The sequence below is a fragment of the Delphinapterus leucas genome, chromosome 10 (genome assembly GCF_059928025.1).
Source record: "Delphinapterus leucas isolate spDelLeu-1000000601 "Yukka" chromosome 10, BTC_Dleu_Yukka2, whole genome shotgun sequence".
Taxonomy (NCBI): domain Eukaryota; kingdom Metazoa; phylum Chordata; class Mammalia; order Artiodactyla; family Monodontidae; genus Delphinapterus; species Delphinapterus leucas.
Window position 1 is genome coordinate 93,277,202 of NC_143138.1, and position 19,114 is coordinate 93,296,315.

The window sequence follows — 19,114 nt, forward strand, 5'->3', positions numbered from 1 at the left end:
CTTCTACTCATCCTCACATCCCAGGACCTAGCTCAGTGCCTGGCATGGGGTGGGCCCCTCAGCTACCGTTGGTTGAGTGCGCGGATCCCTTGCTATGCCCCCGACTTGAGCATTAGTGCGTGCTGTGCTCAGATCTCTCATGGCTGCGGGTAAGAGAAAAGAGCCACAGAAAACAGTAACTGAATGTGTCTGTTGCAGAAGCAGAGTCTTGGGTGTTTGGATGAGGTTTAGCTCCCTACATAGGAAACCTCTAGTGTCAACAGCTCCCTGGCAGGAGAATAGGGCAGCCTAAGTTTTGTGCAGGAACAGCCCTGAGTATTTGATTTTTGCATAGTGCTTAGGGTTTTATTTTCTTAGACTTGGCTTGGTACAACATTTATCTTTATTTTCTTTGCAGCCTGGTTGATGATCGTTGTGTTGTACAGCCAGAAGCTGGGGACCTTAACAATCCACCCAAGAAATTCAGAGGTAAGTTGGTGACCTTCCCAGAGCGGGTCCCTTGACTCATTTGAAAATTCATGAAGTGTGTTGCTCTGTGTGGATTTAGTTTTTTTAAAGCAGTCGTAGGTTTATTTGCTTACATATTTTTTAAAAGTATGATACCAATTTCAAGCTTTCTGACCTCTTGAAAATGCATAAATAAGTTCAGTGTCAAGATTGGGATGGCTTGTATTAGGGCCTTCATTTGTCTCTTGAATACATGTTGGTAAGTGCTAATTCAGCTTAAAGCCTCACACTTGTGCAGATATGGCCAAACAAACAGGATTTCTGGATTGAGTCACAAGGAACAAGTGTTATTTCAGCAGATCTTGCTGTCCCTTTGGGGGTTTGATATCCTTAGAAACCTCGCCTTGGAGTGAGTAGTTCTCGATTATTACTTACTTTTTGAGTTAAAAGGAATAGGTGGGACGGCTTTCCTGCTGGTAGCCTAGCAGTGTTGGCTTTCTTAGTAGGCCTCTTGCGTTTGATGCCTTCCTTGGAAGGTAGCTTAGTTTATTCCAGGAAGTGTTTAAAATATAGTTGTTATCTTAAAGTGAGAAATATTTTTTTTTTTAATTTTTTGCTGTGGTTAGTGGTTCTCAGCTCTGGCTGTGTAGTAGAATTATCTGGGAGAGATTTTAAATTAAATGGCTGCCCAGGGCCCCACTCCAGACCAATTAAAGAATCTCTCAAGGTTGCAGCCTAGGCACTGGCATTTTCAAGGCTTTCCGTGTGATTTTTATATGCAGCCAGGGCTGAGAACCCACTGGGTTAGGTATTTGACTGATGGCTTCAGTCCCAAAGAGTTTAAACCTTGCTGTTTGCAGATTGTATCCTTTGAGTTATAAGTTCTTATTGTTAGGTGATTTAGAAACTTTTTGAGTTTTTTGGATAAAAGCTAAAGAAATTAGAATAAAATAGGAGGCAGACGTTCAGATGGGGAGAAGCCATTTGGAAGACGTTCAGTGTTCAGCTGCATCCAGTTGGCATGAGTCTGCCAGCAGAATGTTTTCACCTGGGGGGTGCTGGTGGGAGACTGTTAAAAAAAAAAAAATTGTTGGCGTGGGGCTTCCCTGGTGGCGCAGTGGTTGAGAGTCCGCCTGCCAATGCAGGGGACACGGGTTCGTGCCCCGGTCTGGGAAGATCCCACATGCCGCGGAGCGGCTGGGCCCGTGAGCCACGGCCGCTGAGCCTGCGCGTCCGGAGCCTGTGCTCCACAACGGGAGAGGCCACAGCAGTGAGAGGCCCGCGTACCGCAAAAAAAAAAAAAAAAAATTGTTGGCGTAAGCCTGATGTGACAGGAACCTGGGGTTCCTGTTGCCTCTGTTGCCTTTTTCTTCTCAGTTCCTGTTCCATGTCATCTTCCAAAACAGAATCCTGAATGCAGCAGAAAGATTGGATCCAGTGATCATAATCCAGTCACTCACTCATAGAATTAATTCCCTACTCTGAATTATATAATGTGCTGCAGTTTATCTTTTAAAAGAGCCAAGAGTGATAGACTTGAGCCAGGAGTGACGGACAGATAATGTGCTTAGGGCTCTGCAAGCATTTTTAGCTCTTGGAGGGGTCTGTTCTCCCTGGGAGGGGATTGAAGCCCTCATAGGTAGAGGTTTAGCACCTTGTCTGGAGTCACAGAGCTGGTGATGGGTGCAGTAGGAGCTGGGCTTGTCAACTTGGGCTGCACAGAGAAATCACCTGGGGGACATTCAGAAATATCACGTATGAGCTCCACTTCCAGAGATTCTCATTTAATTGGGCGTTTGAGACATTTTGAAAGCTCCCTGGGTGAGTCTTCCGTGCAGCCTAGGTTAAGAACCACTGCTAATAGAGCCTGAGCTATAAATTCCCGGCTTTACTACGTAGCAGGGAGCTGGTCCACACGTTGCTTTTGCAGCAGGGACCAAGTGAAGGGATGAGAAGCTTATTGCTTGGGTCCGATGTGAGCTCTTATCCCATTCTACACCCAGGCTCTGGGAGTTGGGAAGGGAAGCTGAGAAAGATGTTAATGTACTGTACAAAGTTAACCAGTGGCTATTTGAATACAGGTTTAGAACGTTAAAATAAACAGGACCATAGCCAGGGGAAGTCAGGAGAGATATATGTTTTCCTGGCGCTAGGGTAAAAGTGCCTGGTGCTTAGGTATACCTGGTGGCTGATTGAAAGGGATTGTTCTGAGATAAAAGTGACAGTCCGCTAGAGGCCATTTAGAAAGAACCAAATTCCATTTATGGCCTGGCCTGGTTCTACAGGTGGTCATGTGACAGTGACTTAATTTGTTGACTGTCTTTCCCCATAAATTAAAAATAAGGGTTTCTAGGTTGTGAGGTGCTTTGTACTTGTGGGAAATCTGGTTCAAAACAAGCTTTGCTGCAGGCTTTGTGAATGTAGGTCAGGGCTGCCTAAATTCCTTGTGGTGAGCCGGAGGCCCTTTGCACACAGGTGAGGGGCCCAGGCCCATCTCCCTTCGCAGCCACTGCCGTGCCAGGAAGGTCTCTTCCACCTTGGAACCCGGGCGACCTTTTCCAAAGCATCCTTTCAATCCTGGTGTAGCGTACTTTGAAACATTTTTCTCTAAAATGAAGAGAAAGATCTCTCTTTAGAAAGGGATGACTGCCTCTCCAAATCCTAGTCTATTTTGAAGTTGAAGTCATTTTGATGTTTAGAAATGGTGCATAGGGCAGTTGGGCAATTTGGAGGTATTTCTAGTCCATTTCCTTGCTGTGCCATTGCACCTCAGAGTTTAACAAACACATATGGAAAAGTGAGGTGCTGGCAAGCGGCCGCATAGGGTGATGGAGTCTTTATCCAAGCAGTCAGCAGAGCTACATTTAGTCATTTGGGTTTGCTGTCGCTTCCATTGTTTCCTTGCCAAGTTGTTTCCTATATTGAGAACCATCATAACCTGTTCTTAAGTAAATGGAAGCCAAAGGCCTATTTATCTAATACTCCCTGTGGCTTCTGACTTTGGGTTTTTCATTTTGTGAGCTCCTCTTGAAATCTGCTACCCTAGTGGTTAATAGCATAGGCTGTGGTATCAGGCTTCCTGGGTTCAAATCCAAGTTCTACTCATTCTTAGCTGTGTGACCCTGGACAAATGGCTTAACCTCCGTGAACCTTGGTTTTCTCATCTGCAAAATGCAAGATGGTATTAGCCCCTCCCTCGTAAGGTTATTGTGACGATTAAATGTGTGTTCCGCATTTAGTACTGAGGGAGCCTGGCCCTTAGTTAAGGGCTCAGGAAGCCTTAGTTATCCCTGTCTTTTTGCTCCCAGTTCTTAGTACAGAGCCTGATACTCATATATGGTGGCAGAAGGGAAAGGAACTATATGTGAATTCTTATATATGGTTCCACTTTTTGTCTTTAAATGCTTCTGTGGTTAGGGGTGTGTACATGGACCCCGTGGGCCTAGATTTGAGGCCCAGGTGTTCCCATATACAAGCTGAGTGATCTTGATAGATGACTTAAATATCTAAGCTTGTTTCCTTACTTATGCAATGGGGGAAAAAGAATTCCTTCCTCATAAAGATAATAGGATTGAAGATAATATGGGTAAATAGCCAAACAGAGTAGTTGGGTCCACAAGGCTTGCTCAGTGACTGGTTGCTGTTATTTTTCACAGTAGATGCAGAAGAGTGAAACTACTGAACACACTTGCTTCTTTCTGCTGAGTCAAAGTACATTTCCAAGGGAATTGCTTTTTTTGTGATTCCTTGGACTATATCTCTTGCCCCTAACATTGTCTGTACGAAGAAAAGATTGGCTGCACATCTGTTTCACATAAGCCAAGGCTTTTTCATTATCCGAATGAATTTTGGACCGTGTCCCTGCCCTCTAGGTGATGAGAAGAGCTGAGATGTAGAATAATTCAGTTACTTTCGTCCTTTTGTTAATGTGGTACCATTTTAAAGCACCAGTGTCCATGGAAGGGAAGGCAGAATCTCTTCTCTTCCTGATTTGTGTTGCTTTGCCCATAATCTTAAAAGAATAGGGAAGGCAAACATCAGATTGAAAGTGGGAATAGAAACTTTGTGGTTAGTGTTTTCCTTTCTCTATGTTATCTTTTCCTTTTCACTCCCACCCATCCCTTCCCCCTAGTAAATATACCGGCATCTTCTGCAAAGAAAAGATGGAAACTAACAACCATCATCCATTTTGAGCCTAGAATCTCTGCTGTTTTAAGTATAACCTTCAGCACTGTTGGAGTGGAAATAAGAACTGGGGCTTTTGGGAAATAAGATAGGCTTTGGTGTTGATGCGGTTTATTGTGTAATCTCCTTTTTCAGACTGGGGCAGTGGTCCAGTTCTTGCCCTCAAAACTTGATCTTTTCCATTTATGTCAAGAGGCCAATCTTGGCCCCAAATCCTTGATCTTGTACAGATGCTATCGTATCAGTGTCACCAAGGTGTGAGAGGTTTTTAACCTTGTAGTTGAACCTTTAGTTTCAGAAGAAAAGCTGTTTGAAAGAAAACTCACAGTGGAAGATGGGGAGGAATTTAGTTTGGGCAGGGAAAGGTGAGGAGAAAGGAAGCGTTCTGATGTTGTTCAGTGCTTCATGTGGATTGGGGAAGAGCTCAGAGATCAGGCTGAAAGTGTGGCTGTTTTAGGTAAGTATCACCCTTGTCCTCTGTGCTTCGCCTTCTCCCCTAATCAAGTTGGTTTCAAGCGTAATAATCCACTAGGTGGATGTATTATGAAAATGAGTGTTCAGCTCAAAAAGCACTGAGGTCCTACTGTGTTCCAGCTGCTGGTTTTGGTGATAAGGGAAGGCAGGATGAGTTGAACACAGTCCCCCTGGCTTTTTGAGAGTCTTAAGGTGTCTTGGAGAAACAGACCCACATTATAAATAACAGTAGCCGACAGTAATAGAGCATTTAGTTGTACAAAGCATTTCCCGTGGATTCTCTCTTTTAGTCTGGTAACCTTCCTGTGAGGTGTAGGTATCAGTGTTCCCATTATGCAGATGAAGAAATTGAGGCCCTAAGAAATTGAGTAACTTGCCCATAGCCACTTAAATGTCCCTTCTTAGAATGATTATTATCATTACACAAACGTTTATTGGTTGCCTCCTGTGCACCAGCCATTTATGTCCCAGGGAGGAAAGATAGAGACATTGTCAAGGAAGTCAACGTCAATACACAGTTAAAATTTTTCAGGGCTGTGTTGAGAGTAATTTGTTGTCCACGTGACAGCTGTTTATATGCAAGTAGAGGCCCAGCAGGTGAAATATCTTTCTATAAAGTAGGAAAGTTGCCCCTGTAATCTAGTAGTTTGTTGGAGCAAAGTAGGTGATGACACTTTTCACGTGTTCTCTCTCCTTGAGGTTTGCCACACCTTCTCAGCCCAGGGTGTATCTGTTTTACCCCTGATGCCATTTTGGCTGACAAGGTTGAGGATCTGGCCCAGCATCACATGATGTGTGAGTGTCAGAGTCAGGCCAGAACGCTCTTGCAAAGGCCTGGACCCAGTGGTTTGTCTTCCCTCTGCCCTATGGACCCTTCCCCGCGCAAAGCACAGGGTTCCTTCAAGCCGTGTCACCTGCAGTCTCTAAATGGGAATGGACTAGGTTATTACTTTTCCGCTGTCTGCCCACCCTCTTTCTAGCATTAAGTTAGGACCATATAAATGAGGAAGAAAGCCCACTGCAAGATAGAAAACCACTTGGACCCTTTAACTTAATGCGTTTTTAACAAGGTGTGGGGTACTCTGTCTGTGACCTGCAACATTATTTGAATCCTATTTGTAATGCAAATGAGGGTCTGGTCTGGGGCAGTGTAACCCTGCCTCTGGGCATCTCCTGAGCAACATGTTGGTTGAAGACTCCTGCTTGCTCAGCACGTGTCCCCTTTAAAAGATTGACAGCCTAGGAATCATGGCCTCAGGATGATACTGGGATAAGGAGTGTGCTGGTTGGCGGTGACAAACCACTCTGGATCTGAAGCATGGCTGTGAATTTGAGGATCAGACTTAGGGTCTTTTCATTTTATTGGACTCTTCTTTTTCTGCAGTCCCAGAATGCTTGCACTGTGTCAGCCCACCTATTAGGGGGCTTGTGGATTTAGTAAGATGGCTTGGTTGAGAGAGAGAAAGAAGGGTTTCCCATCTCATGCAAGCTCTTTGTGAACTGGCCTGGGATCTCCCAGCAGTTTTGAAGGGAGCCTCAAATAAGAATGGCATTTTTCATGATCCAGCGATGAGAAGTATTTGAGTACCAGCAACCTGCTTATCTGATCACAGTCTTACCTCCCATTTAGGCTGAGGTGGGGGATGATTCTTCGCCGATGTGGGAAAACTGCTAGCCCTGGAGTAGAGAGCCCCAGCTGACCTGAGAGCTAGCGCCCCGCCCGGGCTCTGCCACCAACCCCTGTGATGCCGTGGGGGAGTCGCTGCATCTCTCCAGGCCTCCGTTTTCCCATCTGCTCAATGGAGTTTAGCTTGGAACTGTGATCAGCGCCAGAAATAGGCCGGTTAGCTTTTCACAAGGCAGCATTGTTGTCCAGGAGCCTCGTGCTGTCCAGAAGTAGGTTTCTATTTCTTTGGGATTACAGGTCTTCTTCGTCAAGATAAGACGAATGGATGGAAACAGCCAGGCCTTATTCTGAGGCCAAATGGGGACACGGCCTGGATCTTGGGTCACAGAGGTCATCTGGACTAGGGTGGCCATAACGAACTAATAGGCTCAGCTTTTGTTCACCCCCGCTCTCCTTCCCTGCCCGTTGTCTAATTGTTGCTAAGCAACATTATTTCTCCTTTTTTTTTTCTTTTGGCAAGGCCTCGAAGGAATGAACCCATATCTTACTTAGTTTTAAATACCCACATGCGAAGGGGAGGGCCTCCCTTAAATTTTGTTTGTTCTTTTGATTCTAATCCACGATGGGCCTTTCGCAGTGGGACTGAGTTTTCTGCCTGTCTTGTTATAAATAAGGCAGAAAAATCAGTCTGTTTAAGGTGCTTGTCAAGTATATGCCTTGAAGCATATTCAAGGTTTTGTGTGTGCGAGCAGCTGTTTTGTGGGAACGTCTCTTGCAACGTGTTCCGTATTCACAAAATCAATTCAAATTTAATAAAAAGATGAGTGGGTTTTTTTATAATCTTCATTTCAGATTTACCCGCTTATCCCAATCTTGAATCAACAGACTCCATCTAAAGGGCGCAACATTGTAATTTAAATCAATTCCCCGGACACCATAGAAGGGTCACAGCATGTTCCACAGTCACTGGGGTGATGCCTGCTGCGTGATTAGACTGGAGTCCCACACACTACAAGTGGCCCTCGCTGGATTCCTGCCTACTTGCTCAAAGCTTTGAGATGCGTGTCTGAAGGTGCTGGGCATCCTGCACATGGATACAGTAGAGCTTTATACTCCGTTGCCTTGGATAGCTTCCTTTCTGAATAGCTGAGTCACCCATGGGAGAGTAGACCCCAGACCGCTGTTTTATATTCATTTCCTCATAATAATTCATTTGCTCATGGAGAGCAAATTTCAGCTGTATATGCGTAAAGTGCTTCCAGTGTAAGGGATGTGTTCTCTTTGTCATCTGATTGAATCTCAGTATGGCCGTTGTGGCTTCCTCCATTGAGGGCAAAATTGATTTGGACAGAGAGCATGTGTCATTGCATCATACTGTTATATGGTTCTCCTGAAAGCAGAACATAGTGGTTGATGAAGGACTTTTTCTTTTGGTGAAGGCTTTTATAATCCTGTCTTCAGAGCACTGATGAAGTTATGTGGTGAATCACTTGAGTTTATGATAATTCTTTCCCTCCCTTTTTTGACAGATGAGGAAATTAGAGAGATTTAGGTCGTCTCCTGGGCTCAGAAAGCAATTCTGTGTCAAAATTGGGATTGGGACACACCCTGGGTCCCCACCCACACTATCTTTTAGGCTGCTGTGTTTGAACAATGGATTTAAAAAAAATTTTTTTTTTTATCCTATCACCTTGTGTACTTAATGATAATGTGTTTTCCATACATGCAAATAATAGTGAATACCATGTATAGTGCTTACATATGTTAATGAAATTTAATCTATTTAATTTGTATAGTTTACTTTACATACGTTAATTTATTTAACCCTCCTACAACCCCATGAGGCAGCTACAGAGCTATGAAGCCTTGCCCTCCTTTCATAGATGAGGAGCTAATGTACAAGACGTTGAGTGGTGGGTCCAAGTTACACAGCGCGAAGTGGCAGAGCCAGGATTTGAACCCAGACAGTCTGACATCAGAAGCCTTCCTTACAATACCTCCTCTAAACTGCTTTAGAAGGAGACGGGCCTTTGAGTATTCCTTTGCCAAATTACTGGATTCCTTCTTAATCACCTTCTTCCTCTACTGCCCCGAAATACGGCGTTCTGAAATGCGTTGCACAGGAGCCAATGTCTGCATGCTAGAGGTACATGCTAACTGCCTACTTCACAACCTTCAGCGTAGTGTGTATCACAGCTGTCTTCTATTTTTGTCTCCCCAGCTGGATTTTGGAGCACCTGGAGGGACCAGATCTTGCCCTGCCCTCGTGGCCCAGTGCCCGGCATAATGATGGTCCTTAGTTACAAGCTGGTTGAAAAGGAATTAGTGCTTGTTCTAAAATGGTTTTCACTGTTCCCGGTTCTTGCAGCGTTTTTTGCTGATGACGTTTTAGGTTAACTGAAGGCTAATTTTTTTCCTACATGGATGCCTGATGCTGTGCTATAACCTCTCTCCAAACTGGAGAGAGTCTGGAAAGATTTCTGAACAGATTTCTTATAGTTGACTTGTCTTCTCCCTGGAATGTGGACTGGCTTCATCCTCTGAGGGTGTCTTCTCCTTGACCTCCCCCAGCGTTTGATCTTTTTTCTCTGTTACGCCCACAGTTTTGAGACTCCTTGGCCTCATTCAATACATGATATGAAAAACAAACAATAATTAATGCCCTTCCTCCTCTGTGGCTGGTCTTCTGGCAGAGTCATGGTACGCCTTTGCTCTTGAATGTTGGAGCATTCCTGTGGTGTGGTGGTGTATTATCCCCACTTTACAGTTGGGTGCCCTGAACCTGGAGAGGGTCAGTAACCAGTCTGGACCAAGCTGGGATTTGAACCCATGTCTGGAGTGTTCTTGACACTGTCTCTACTCAACCATTCAAGCGAATTAATAGAGTTGTGCTTCTCAAGAAGCATCTGGGGGCTCTTATCACATCCTGGGTTCCACATTTACGAGTCATACTGCTCAATGGGAATAAAGCTAAAGGAGGGGTAACCAGGAGGATAGGTCCCAAAGTGATGACGTTCGTGCTGAACGGTGAGTAACTGAGAGAACTTGAGACATTTTAGACTAACTGGGCAACAACAATTCTCATCTAAGCTGCTGCAGTGGTCTCCTTGCTGGTTTCTGCATTTTCCTCTCTGTCTCCTTTGGGCCTGAGCGTTGGGGCCCCTCCCATCCATTCCCTGCGCCTAGAGGAATCAGCGCAGGTCTCGTGATGTCACTTGGTTGCTTGGATCCCTTGGTGGTTCCCTAGTTGTGCTTAGGATAAAGGACATGCTTTCGGGGTTCACAGGGCCCTGCATGAGTCTCCCTGCTTACCTCTCGGCCTCACCTGCAGTCCCCCCCCGCCACCTCCACATTCTGTGTTCCTGCCACACTGAGGCCTTTCGTCCTGGCAGTCAGGATACTCGCTCTGCGCTCTGGGCCTTTGCGTGTCCTTTATCTTCTGTCTGAAATGATCTCCCCATCTCTGTCATTCCTCCTGGGACCCCCTAGTCTTTCTCATGCCCACTCATCCTTCAGACCTCAGGCATCCCCTGTGGAGGGTCTTTGCTGACCCTGTGTACACATAGGCTGCTCCTTGTCAGCCCGGACCCTGGAGCCAGACTGCTAGGGCTTGACTCTCAGCTCTGTTTTATGCTGGTCATGTCAGCTTGAACCTCTCAGTATCTCCATTTCCTCATCTTGAAAATGGGAAGATTCTTATATGCATCTCATGGTGTTTTGTGAGGGTCAAAGGAGGTCAAAGGAGCCAGTCCATGTGAAGCACTTAAAGGAGTGCCTGGCCCGCACTAAATGCCCTAAAACGGTTAGCTGCTCTTGCCGGTGGATGACTTCACTGTTACCCACTCCATTCATCGTGAGCTCGGAAGCTGTGCCTGTCTCCTCTAAGGCTTTGCACAGGCCCTGGCCTGTGGTAGGCTCTTGCATATTTGTAGAATGAATGAAGAAAAACCTCTAAGGCATCGCTTCTGAAACTTGAATGGGCACCTGGGGATCTTGTTACAATGCAGATTCTAATTCAGTAGGTCTGGGTGAGGCTTGAGATTCTGCATTTCTGACAAACCGCCATGCTGATGCAAGGCCCGAAGGGACAACTGACAGTTGTCTTCTCTTACTGTGAGGCTGTCATATGGAGGGATGTGCTGAGCCCAGAACAATAGAGAATTAGGGCCAGCAGAGGAAAGTGACCAGAGGCAGAGTTTTCGATTTTAGGAATGTGCTTCTGACTGTAATAAATGCTGAGCCATTGCTTAGGGAAGAAGCCTGCTTCAAATTACTGAGTTTCCTCTCATTAATAGGGGTCTGAACATCTGTCAGGGATCTGGGAGACGATTTCTGCTCTGGGACAGAGGTTAGGTAGATGATCCCATCTGACCGTAAGTGTCTGTGTTTTCCCACCAAAGGACCCAGCTGTTTCTTCTGTTTTTGCTTCCCGTGGAAGCCCTGTGTTTGGGGGCATTGGGTCAGCAAACAGCTGGGGAGAGTTACAGACAGGCTGTCCACATGAGTAGCTCTCAGGGAACCAAGTATATTCAGTTCAATGGGTAGAAAACAATAGGTAGTAGTGGAAAGATGGAATTATTGAATATTTGAAAAGGTGAGCAAATATAAAAACCCAAAAACCTTTCTGAATCAAGATCCTGCCAGATCTGGTTTAAATGAATAGGTAAGATGTATTGGGGAGGCCATGGGCATAGTGGTTGAGAGTGCTGGCTCTGGAGTCAGACTCGGGCTCAGGTCCCTGCCCCACCTCTCATTAGCTGTGTGACCGTGGGCAAATTACTTAACCTCTCTACACCTTAGTCTCCCCAACTGGTAACTGTGGTTAATAATAGCATGGAACTGATGGGATTATTTTAGGGTGAGGTGATGCATGTGTGTAACACCGTTGGCAGCATGCCTTGCACAACCTAAGCACTTAATATGTGGTAGCTGAGTAGCTCTTGTGGCTAAATTTGCAATTAACAGCTTTCAGGACATCTCTTAGGAACATCAGACATTGCCCTTCAGACGTTGATATGTCCGTTTTAAAACTTCAGTATGTGGAGTGTACAAAGATATCCATGGCCAGACACACTTTAACCTCGCTGCATTTCTTATACTTTATTGAGCGAGTTCATGAACAAGAGGGAGCTCGAGAGCTTGCAGCCTTTTGAAGAGAAACCAAAGGCCTTTCTCTACTTACACAAGCCTTGATCAGGGCCTCACTTACTGATGGGGCGTTCACTTGAGATGGCAATCCTGCCTTATGTATAGAATTACAGGCCCAGCCGAGAGAGGAAGTTGTGTTTATCTTAACCCAAGCAGCAGGCACTCCGACCACTCTTGACAGACAGGAGACAGATATTGCCAATCTGCTCTTTTCCTGAAACCCCCCACCCTGCTGTGTGTTTTTTGTAAGTTCAGAGGGGTGCCTGCCAGTTGGCCTGCAGAGTGACATTCTGTACCTGACTCTGAGGACAGCTGAGCTTCCAGGAGAAGGGATATCCAGCGGCTGCTTCCTTGGTACTGTTGGCCAAGGCAGAAGCCAGCGTGGCTCCTAGAGAAGGCAAGAATTGTGCTTGTGTCCACTGGTTTGGGGAGAAAAGTGGAGAGTGGCCACAGGTGTGGGAAGAAGAATGTGTCCCTTCAAAGAGTCTGTCTTTTCTCCCTGACAAAGCAATAGCTGGAGGTCAGGGCAGAAAAACTCCAATTAGAGCAGTTGCAAGAATTGAGAAAATCAGTTGGACAATTATTTCTCTTATTGACATTTAGAAGTGCCTTTTTTCGTCTGGTATTTTTCCAGGTACATGTGAGTTCCAATTTGGGTGCTTCTGAAATGTCTGGATATTTTGTGCTGCTAAAATTATATGTGTCTAAAAATGTTATCAGTGATGACACTTAAGTATAAGCTCACTTGGACTTACTGCTAGCACGTTGCTGAGACTGAAGTCACCCCCTCCCCCATATCCATTCTCAGAAACATGGCATTTCAGGTAAAGGTAGAAAATAGAATAATTCAGCCTAGGTTTAGCCATCACGTAGAGGCCTGCTCTTGAGAACTTTGCTTCGGTCTTGTTGACAAAGAATACTGGGGTTTTGTTGCCATAGTTTCAGTGAAAAATTTGACCTTAGCTACAATAACATACAGTTAGAAAGAACTAGCTAATCGGTTTTCTAAAATTAGTGTGCTCTAGTACATAAACCAGTAAGCACAGAGTATTTAATTAGCTATTACACAAGGATATAAAAGCCCAGGGGAATGCAGTCCCTTGATCCGGTCAGGGGGAGGAAGGAAACCCATAACTGTCCTTCACTGGTCTCTTGCAAGCTAGAAGAACTTTTCTTTTTTTTCTTTTTTTTTTTTAATGTTAGCATTGACTTTATTTTCAGATCTGTCAGGAATGAATACACAAAGCTTGCTGAGAGAGCAAAACAACCTTCAGCATTATTTCCAGTTGTCCCTTGCTGGGTACAGACTCACAAGGCAAGAGCTGAAAATGATGTTGGGCCGCGATTCTCACAAGGACACTTGTTGGTGGTGTCGTAGTCGGCTTGGGGAGAAGGAGAGGCATTTGGAAACCTATTTCCTGTCTGAAATCTTAGCAGCTAGGTTCTAGACTTTAGTTCCTTTGAATGCTGAATGTGTGATGAAGGGGCCAGCGCCCCTTTGTTGTCCCCTCATTCCGAGTTCTGAGTACAGCTGTGTTCTTCCCTCAACCCCACAGTTAGCTGGTCACTGAGCGCTGACTGAGCGCCAAGAAAATGACCCGTATGTAGGTTACGCAGAATTTGGTATCTCTTGTCATCTATCTGTTGAGACCCCCTGCCTGCAGTAGCTCATCTTTTTGGCGATGGCTCGAAATGTTACCAGTGTTGCATCAATCCAGAAAGCTGTGTTAACATTTCTGGAGCGAGGAAGGTTTCAGCCTCTGTGGTTTCAGGACATGTAGTCAGATCCCTAGCTGACATTCGTGTCTAATCTTTCCACTGCCTGCCATGGATGCTGCAGAGGTGTAATTCAGTTCGTCTCTTTGCCAAGTTTATTACTGTTTGAAAACATGACTCAGGATTTTCTGGAACGTCCACTGTTGTATCTTCTTATCAATAACATCATGATAAATGTTCTCTCTCAGTTACATTACGATTTCAGCTTTTTCTCTTTTACCCATAAACAATTCTTTCATAGAATTTGAAGTGTGGGCTATATTTAAGGGGCTATAAACTTTCTCCATTTGACTGTTTCACCATTTCGCATGTTTCTGTATTGGCATCTTAACTATTGCAATGGAAAATATGTGCTTGGCCAGACTCTTAGAAACATAGTCTGAAAGGTCATTGGACTGTGCAAGCTTCTTGACTATTTACAAGGTCATCTACCTGAACAAATAGAAATGGTCCCTGCCCTTAAGGAATTTGCAATCTTATGAGAAGAGATGAGTGAGAACTACTTTGAGGATTATTCTTAGAGAATGTTGAATCCTAGACATGGTTTTATTTCCCTGATGTTCATTGTTTCCATGTATTGCATCAGGTCACTGTGCCCAAATCATTTGAATTCATCTTAATAATAGCTTAACTGTAGTGAGGTGGGTGGACCTAGAGTCTGTCATACAGAGTGAAGTAAGTCAGAAAGAGAAAAACGAATGCCGTATGCTAAAACATATATATGGAATCTAAAAAACAAAAATGGTTCTGATGAACCTAGGGGCAGGACAGGAATAAAGATGCAGATGTAGAGAATGGACTTGAGGACAGGGGGAGGGGAAACGGTAAGCTGGGACGAAATGAGAGAGTGGCATGGACTTATATACACTACCAAATGTAAAATAGCTAGTGGGAAGCAGCCGCATAGCACAGGGAGATCAGCTCGGTGCTTTGTGACCACCTAGCGGGGTGGGAGGGAGACGCAAGAGGGAGGAGATATGGGGATATACATATACTAGTTGATTCCCTTTGTTATACAGCAGAAACTAGCACACCATTGTAAAGCAATTATACTCCAATAAAGATGTTAGAAAAATAATAATAATAGCTTAAGAAAAAATGCAGAGAGCTTGTTGAAAAGTGACAGCACGCATTTTAAAGTACTTCCGGTTGGCCTGGCTTTCACTACCGTTGTGTCCTCAGGCCCTTGCATTAATGTGGTTAATTGAATTAATGATACTTAGCAAGCATCATTGAAGAGATTGAGTGTGTCCAGTTGGTTGGTGGAATGGTGAACTAGTCAGGACTCTTGGTTGTGGGTAATAGCCAGCTTGAACTAGCGCAACATAAAGGGGCTTTTATTGGCTCAAACAGCACTGGCTGAACAGCTGAATTGCATGAAGGGCAGGGATGCAACAGCGGCTCAGGAAGAGACCCGTTCAGGCACTGAGGACCTTCAGCGGCCTGTGTCCATCTCTGGTCTCTTCCTCTCTCTGCACATCTGCTACTTTGTGTTCTCCTGTTCTCATCTAGTTTTGGTGTCAAGGTTATACTACACTCCTAAAAGGAGTTGTGCCATGTTCCCTGTTTTTCTGTTCTTTGGGAGAGTTTGTGTAGCATTGGAATTAGCTCTTCCTGGAAACTATAAAAACCTATATGTTTTCTTTATATCAAGATATACTACTTATCAGTAGACAGTTTTCTTATGTCCTTAAAGGGCTATTTCTTCTTGGGTCAGTTTTGTAAGTTGTCTTTTTCTAGGAAGGTAGCCATGCCATCTAAGTTTTCAAACCTATAATATCCTTCTATTATCTTGTTAATCCCAGAAGTGTCTGGTTTGGGCCCTGTGGTAAGTTTAAGAGTCTCCCTCTCCCTCGTGGTGTCCACTTTTAAACCCCCAGAACCTGTGAACATATTACCTTATTTGGTAAAAGGAACTTCACAGATGTGATTAAATTAAGGATCTTGAGATGGGAAGATTATCTTGGATTTTGGGAGGTGCCTAATGTAATCACAAAGGTCCTTATAGGAGAGAAGCAGGGGGAATAGGGTTAGTAGTAGGCGATGTGAGGATGGAGGCAACAAGTTGGGTGATGTGGCCATGAGCCAGGGAGTACAGGAAGCTGGAAAAAGCAAGGTAATGGATTCTCCCCTGAAGCCTCTGGAAGGGGTGCAGCCCTGCTGACAGTTTAATTTTAGATTTCATGACATTGAGAGCATAGCTTTGTATTGCTTTAAGCTACTAAACTTTGGTAATTTGTTACAGCATCAACAGGATTATTATAATAATCTGAATATTATTTGTTCTTTTTTTCTGGATAAGTGTTGGCACATTTTTCTGTCTTGTTAGTGTTCAAAGGAACAAATTTTGGCTTTATTGATTGTCTTGTAGGTTGGTTTTGAAGTTCATTAATTTTTGCCTTTTATTTTATTCCTTCTACCTTCTTTGGATTTATTCTGCTCTTCCTTTACTACTCTCTTAAGTTGGATAATCAATTCCAAATATTGAGCCTTTCTCACCTTGTAATTCAAGCATCTAAAGTTGTGAATTTCTTTTAATATTGCTTTAGTTGCATCCTACCTATTTTGACATGTATTATTTTTTATTCATATTAAATTTTAAATACTTTCTTATCTCTACTATCATTTCTTATTATCTATGAGTTATTTAGAAGTATTTCACGTTTTCAGTTGTATGGGGGATTTGTGGTTCTGTCTTAAAAAATTGTTTTCATGACTTAGTTGTATTTTGGTCAGACAATATGATCTGTATCCTATCAGTTCTTTAAAACTGGAGTGGCTTGCTTTATGGCTTAGCAGGTGACCTATTTTTATGCATATTCCACTGTGCTGGAAAGAATATGCTTTTTCCAGCCTGGGGTGCAGTATCCTATATATGAGTTCATTAGGGTCTTTTTTTGTTGCTGTTTTTTTGTATGCTGGAACTATCAAGACATTTCTTAAAATTTCCCACTGTTAATTTTCTGAAGTTATGGAACTCTTCTATATCCTAGTTGTGTTGGTGATTATACAATACATGTATGTGTTAAAACTCGTACATCTGTGTACCAAAGAAAAAGGTGAATTTAACTGTATGTAAACATTTTTTAAAGGTTTAAAAAGTTCCCACTATTACAGTGGATTTGTAATTTTGTCTTGTAATTTTTAAGTTTTTGTGGTTAGTTTTTTTAGTTTTTAGTTTATTGAAGTTATGTCAGTAAAGGCTAACACTTGTAAAATTGTTTATAACTTCCTGATGTACTAAGTGTTTTATCATTATGCAAGGAACATTTTTATCTGTTTTATGTCTTGAAGTCTGTTGTTGTCTGTTATTAATAAACCCACACCAGAATTGTTTTAGTTAGTATATATTTGGTATAACTTGTTCTTTTAAATTATGTCTTTATGCTTTGGAGATGTCTCTCATAAGCTGCACATAACCAGATTTTTAAAACTATTCTGACCATCTTTGTCTATTAATTGGAATGTTAACTCCATATATATTTGTTGTAATTACTGATGGTTTTGGATTTACAAACTTAGCTTGTGTTTTTCTTTTTTTACCTCATTTTTTTCTTTATTTTTTTCCTTCTTTAAATTTCATTGAAGGCTTTTTTTGTTGTTCTCCATTCCATTTTTTTCCCCTCTACCAGCTTGAAGGTTATACTTTATATGTTTACTATAGCAGTTACTCAAGGTATTTAATTAAGCGTAACGTACAATATAAGGACCTTAAAACATTTTGATTCCTGTCACCCTCTCTGAGTATATGCTCTTGTTAGTACTTTATTTTTTATTTAAGCTTACATATTAGATATGATTTTTTATATTGTCTTTTTTAAAAAATTGACTTAACACGTTATAATTTATCAGACTATCTGGGATAATTGTCTTTCCACCTCAGAAATGCCCTATAGAATTTAGAGGGTCTGCTAGTGGTAAATTCTCTTTTTTTCTTTGAAAATATTTGTTCTATTTTGTTTGTCTGAAAATTTGACTTTTATTCTCGAGTGATAGTTTTGCTTGGTATAGAATTGTAGGTGGATGGGTACTTTGTCTCAGCATTGCTCTTTTGGGGTTCCATTTTTGCTGTTAAAAGCAATTGGCAGAAAGTTTGTATTTTTCTCTCTGGTTGATTTTAGGATCTGCTCTATGCTTTTGCTTATCTGCAGTTTTATCGGTATGATTCCAGGTGTTGATTTCTTTTCATTTATCCTAAATGATATTTGTTAGATTCCTAGATTGAGCGTTTTTTTTTTTTTTTTATAACAATAGTGGAGAGTTCTGAGCCATTATCTATTGGCATACTTCCCTTCCCAGTCTGTCTGTTGTCTTTTGGAACTTTAGTTAGGTTATGCTTCTTAACTTCTTCATCTTTTCCATCTTTGCTCTCTAGCCTGTGCTCTGGATAGATTTTCAACTCTGTCTCTGTTTACTAATTCTGTTTTATTCTAAACTGCTGTTTATTCTTTGAGAGTTTAATTTCAATTCTGTTTTTCATTTCTAAAATGTTTGGTCATTCTTCCGTATTCCTCCATATTGTCAAGCCTCTGTTTTACTTCTTGTTGCATAAAACGAAACAAAACATAGTGTTAAAATATTCTATCTCTAAAAATTCCAGTTCTCTACAGATCTGACTCTATTTTCTGTAGTGGCTTGCTCTAAAACTGGTGTCTTATTTCCCTGTGTGTTTTGTGATTCTGACTATTGCTTGTGTTTCGTGGATTTTCATCTGTGGGAATTCTTTGAGGACTGCGGTAAAGCTCTGTTCCTCCAGAGAAAAGTGTTTCCTTTCGCCAATTGCCTGAGATGCCACAGCTCAGGACTTCTTTAAATCAAATTCTCGGCCTAAGGTTTTCTTTAATTTTGTTTTGTTTTCTGCTTAGAGTTTAAAGATTTCCTGTATAGTGTGAATCTGGGTAACAAACAAGTATGAGAGCCCACTTGTGGTTACGAATTATAGGAGAGTTTCCTCTCCTATATCTAGTGCCGAAGTCAAGAGAGACAAATTACCGGAGCAGGTTTCTTTGTTATTCGTCATTGCTTTGGAGGTGTAACTCCTTGGGAGTCCAGGCTTTATGCAAGAGTCTCCTATAAGACTTCTGACCTTGATTAGGCTCAAAGCTTTATCTCCTGTATCCAGTATAGCTATCAAAATGGAAGCCTGAGGTCAGCAGGTTTTCCAGATAACCACAGGGTGAATGCTAGCTTTAGGACTCGTGCACCACCCAGGGGTCTTGCTTTCACTTCTTTATTGGGTTCTTTGGATTCCCAACTAGCTATCTACTTCAGTAGATACTTCAGTAGGTGCCTTAAAATGTGTTTCAATATTTCGTCTAGCTTTTTTTGTGTTTTGATTGAGAGGCTCATTCGGAATTGGTCACACTGTAAAAAAAATAGATGTGCACAATCTTGGCTTTTTACCTCCTGCAAAGTGTCATTTTCTGGGTGTTGGAAAACACGGCTGCCAATAGCTCC

At 42.8% G+C, this 19,114-nt stretch overlaps 1 protein-coding gene across 1 annotated transcript in view; it reads left to right on the top strand.

The window, feature by feature from the left end:
* ITPR1 (inositol 1,4,5-trisphosphate receptor type 1) overlaps nt 1-19,114 on the top strand; it is a 320,331-nt gene that overhangs the window by 28,942 nt on the left and 272,275 nt on the right. Inside the window, exon 4 of the mRNA XM_089919578.1 lies at nt 398-468. Within this exon, the coding sequence (XP_089775704.1) occupies nt 398-468 (71 nt within the window). The remainder of the gene's footprint in view (nt 1-397; nt 469-19,114) is intronic.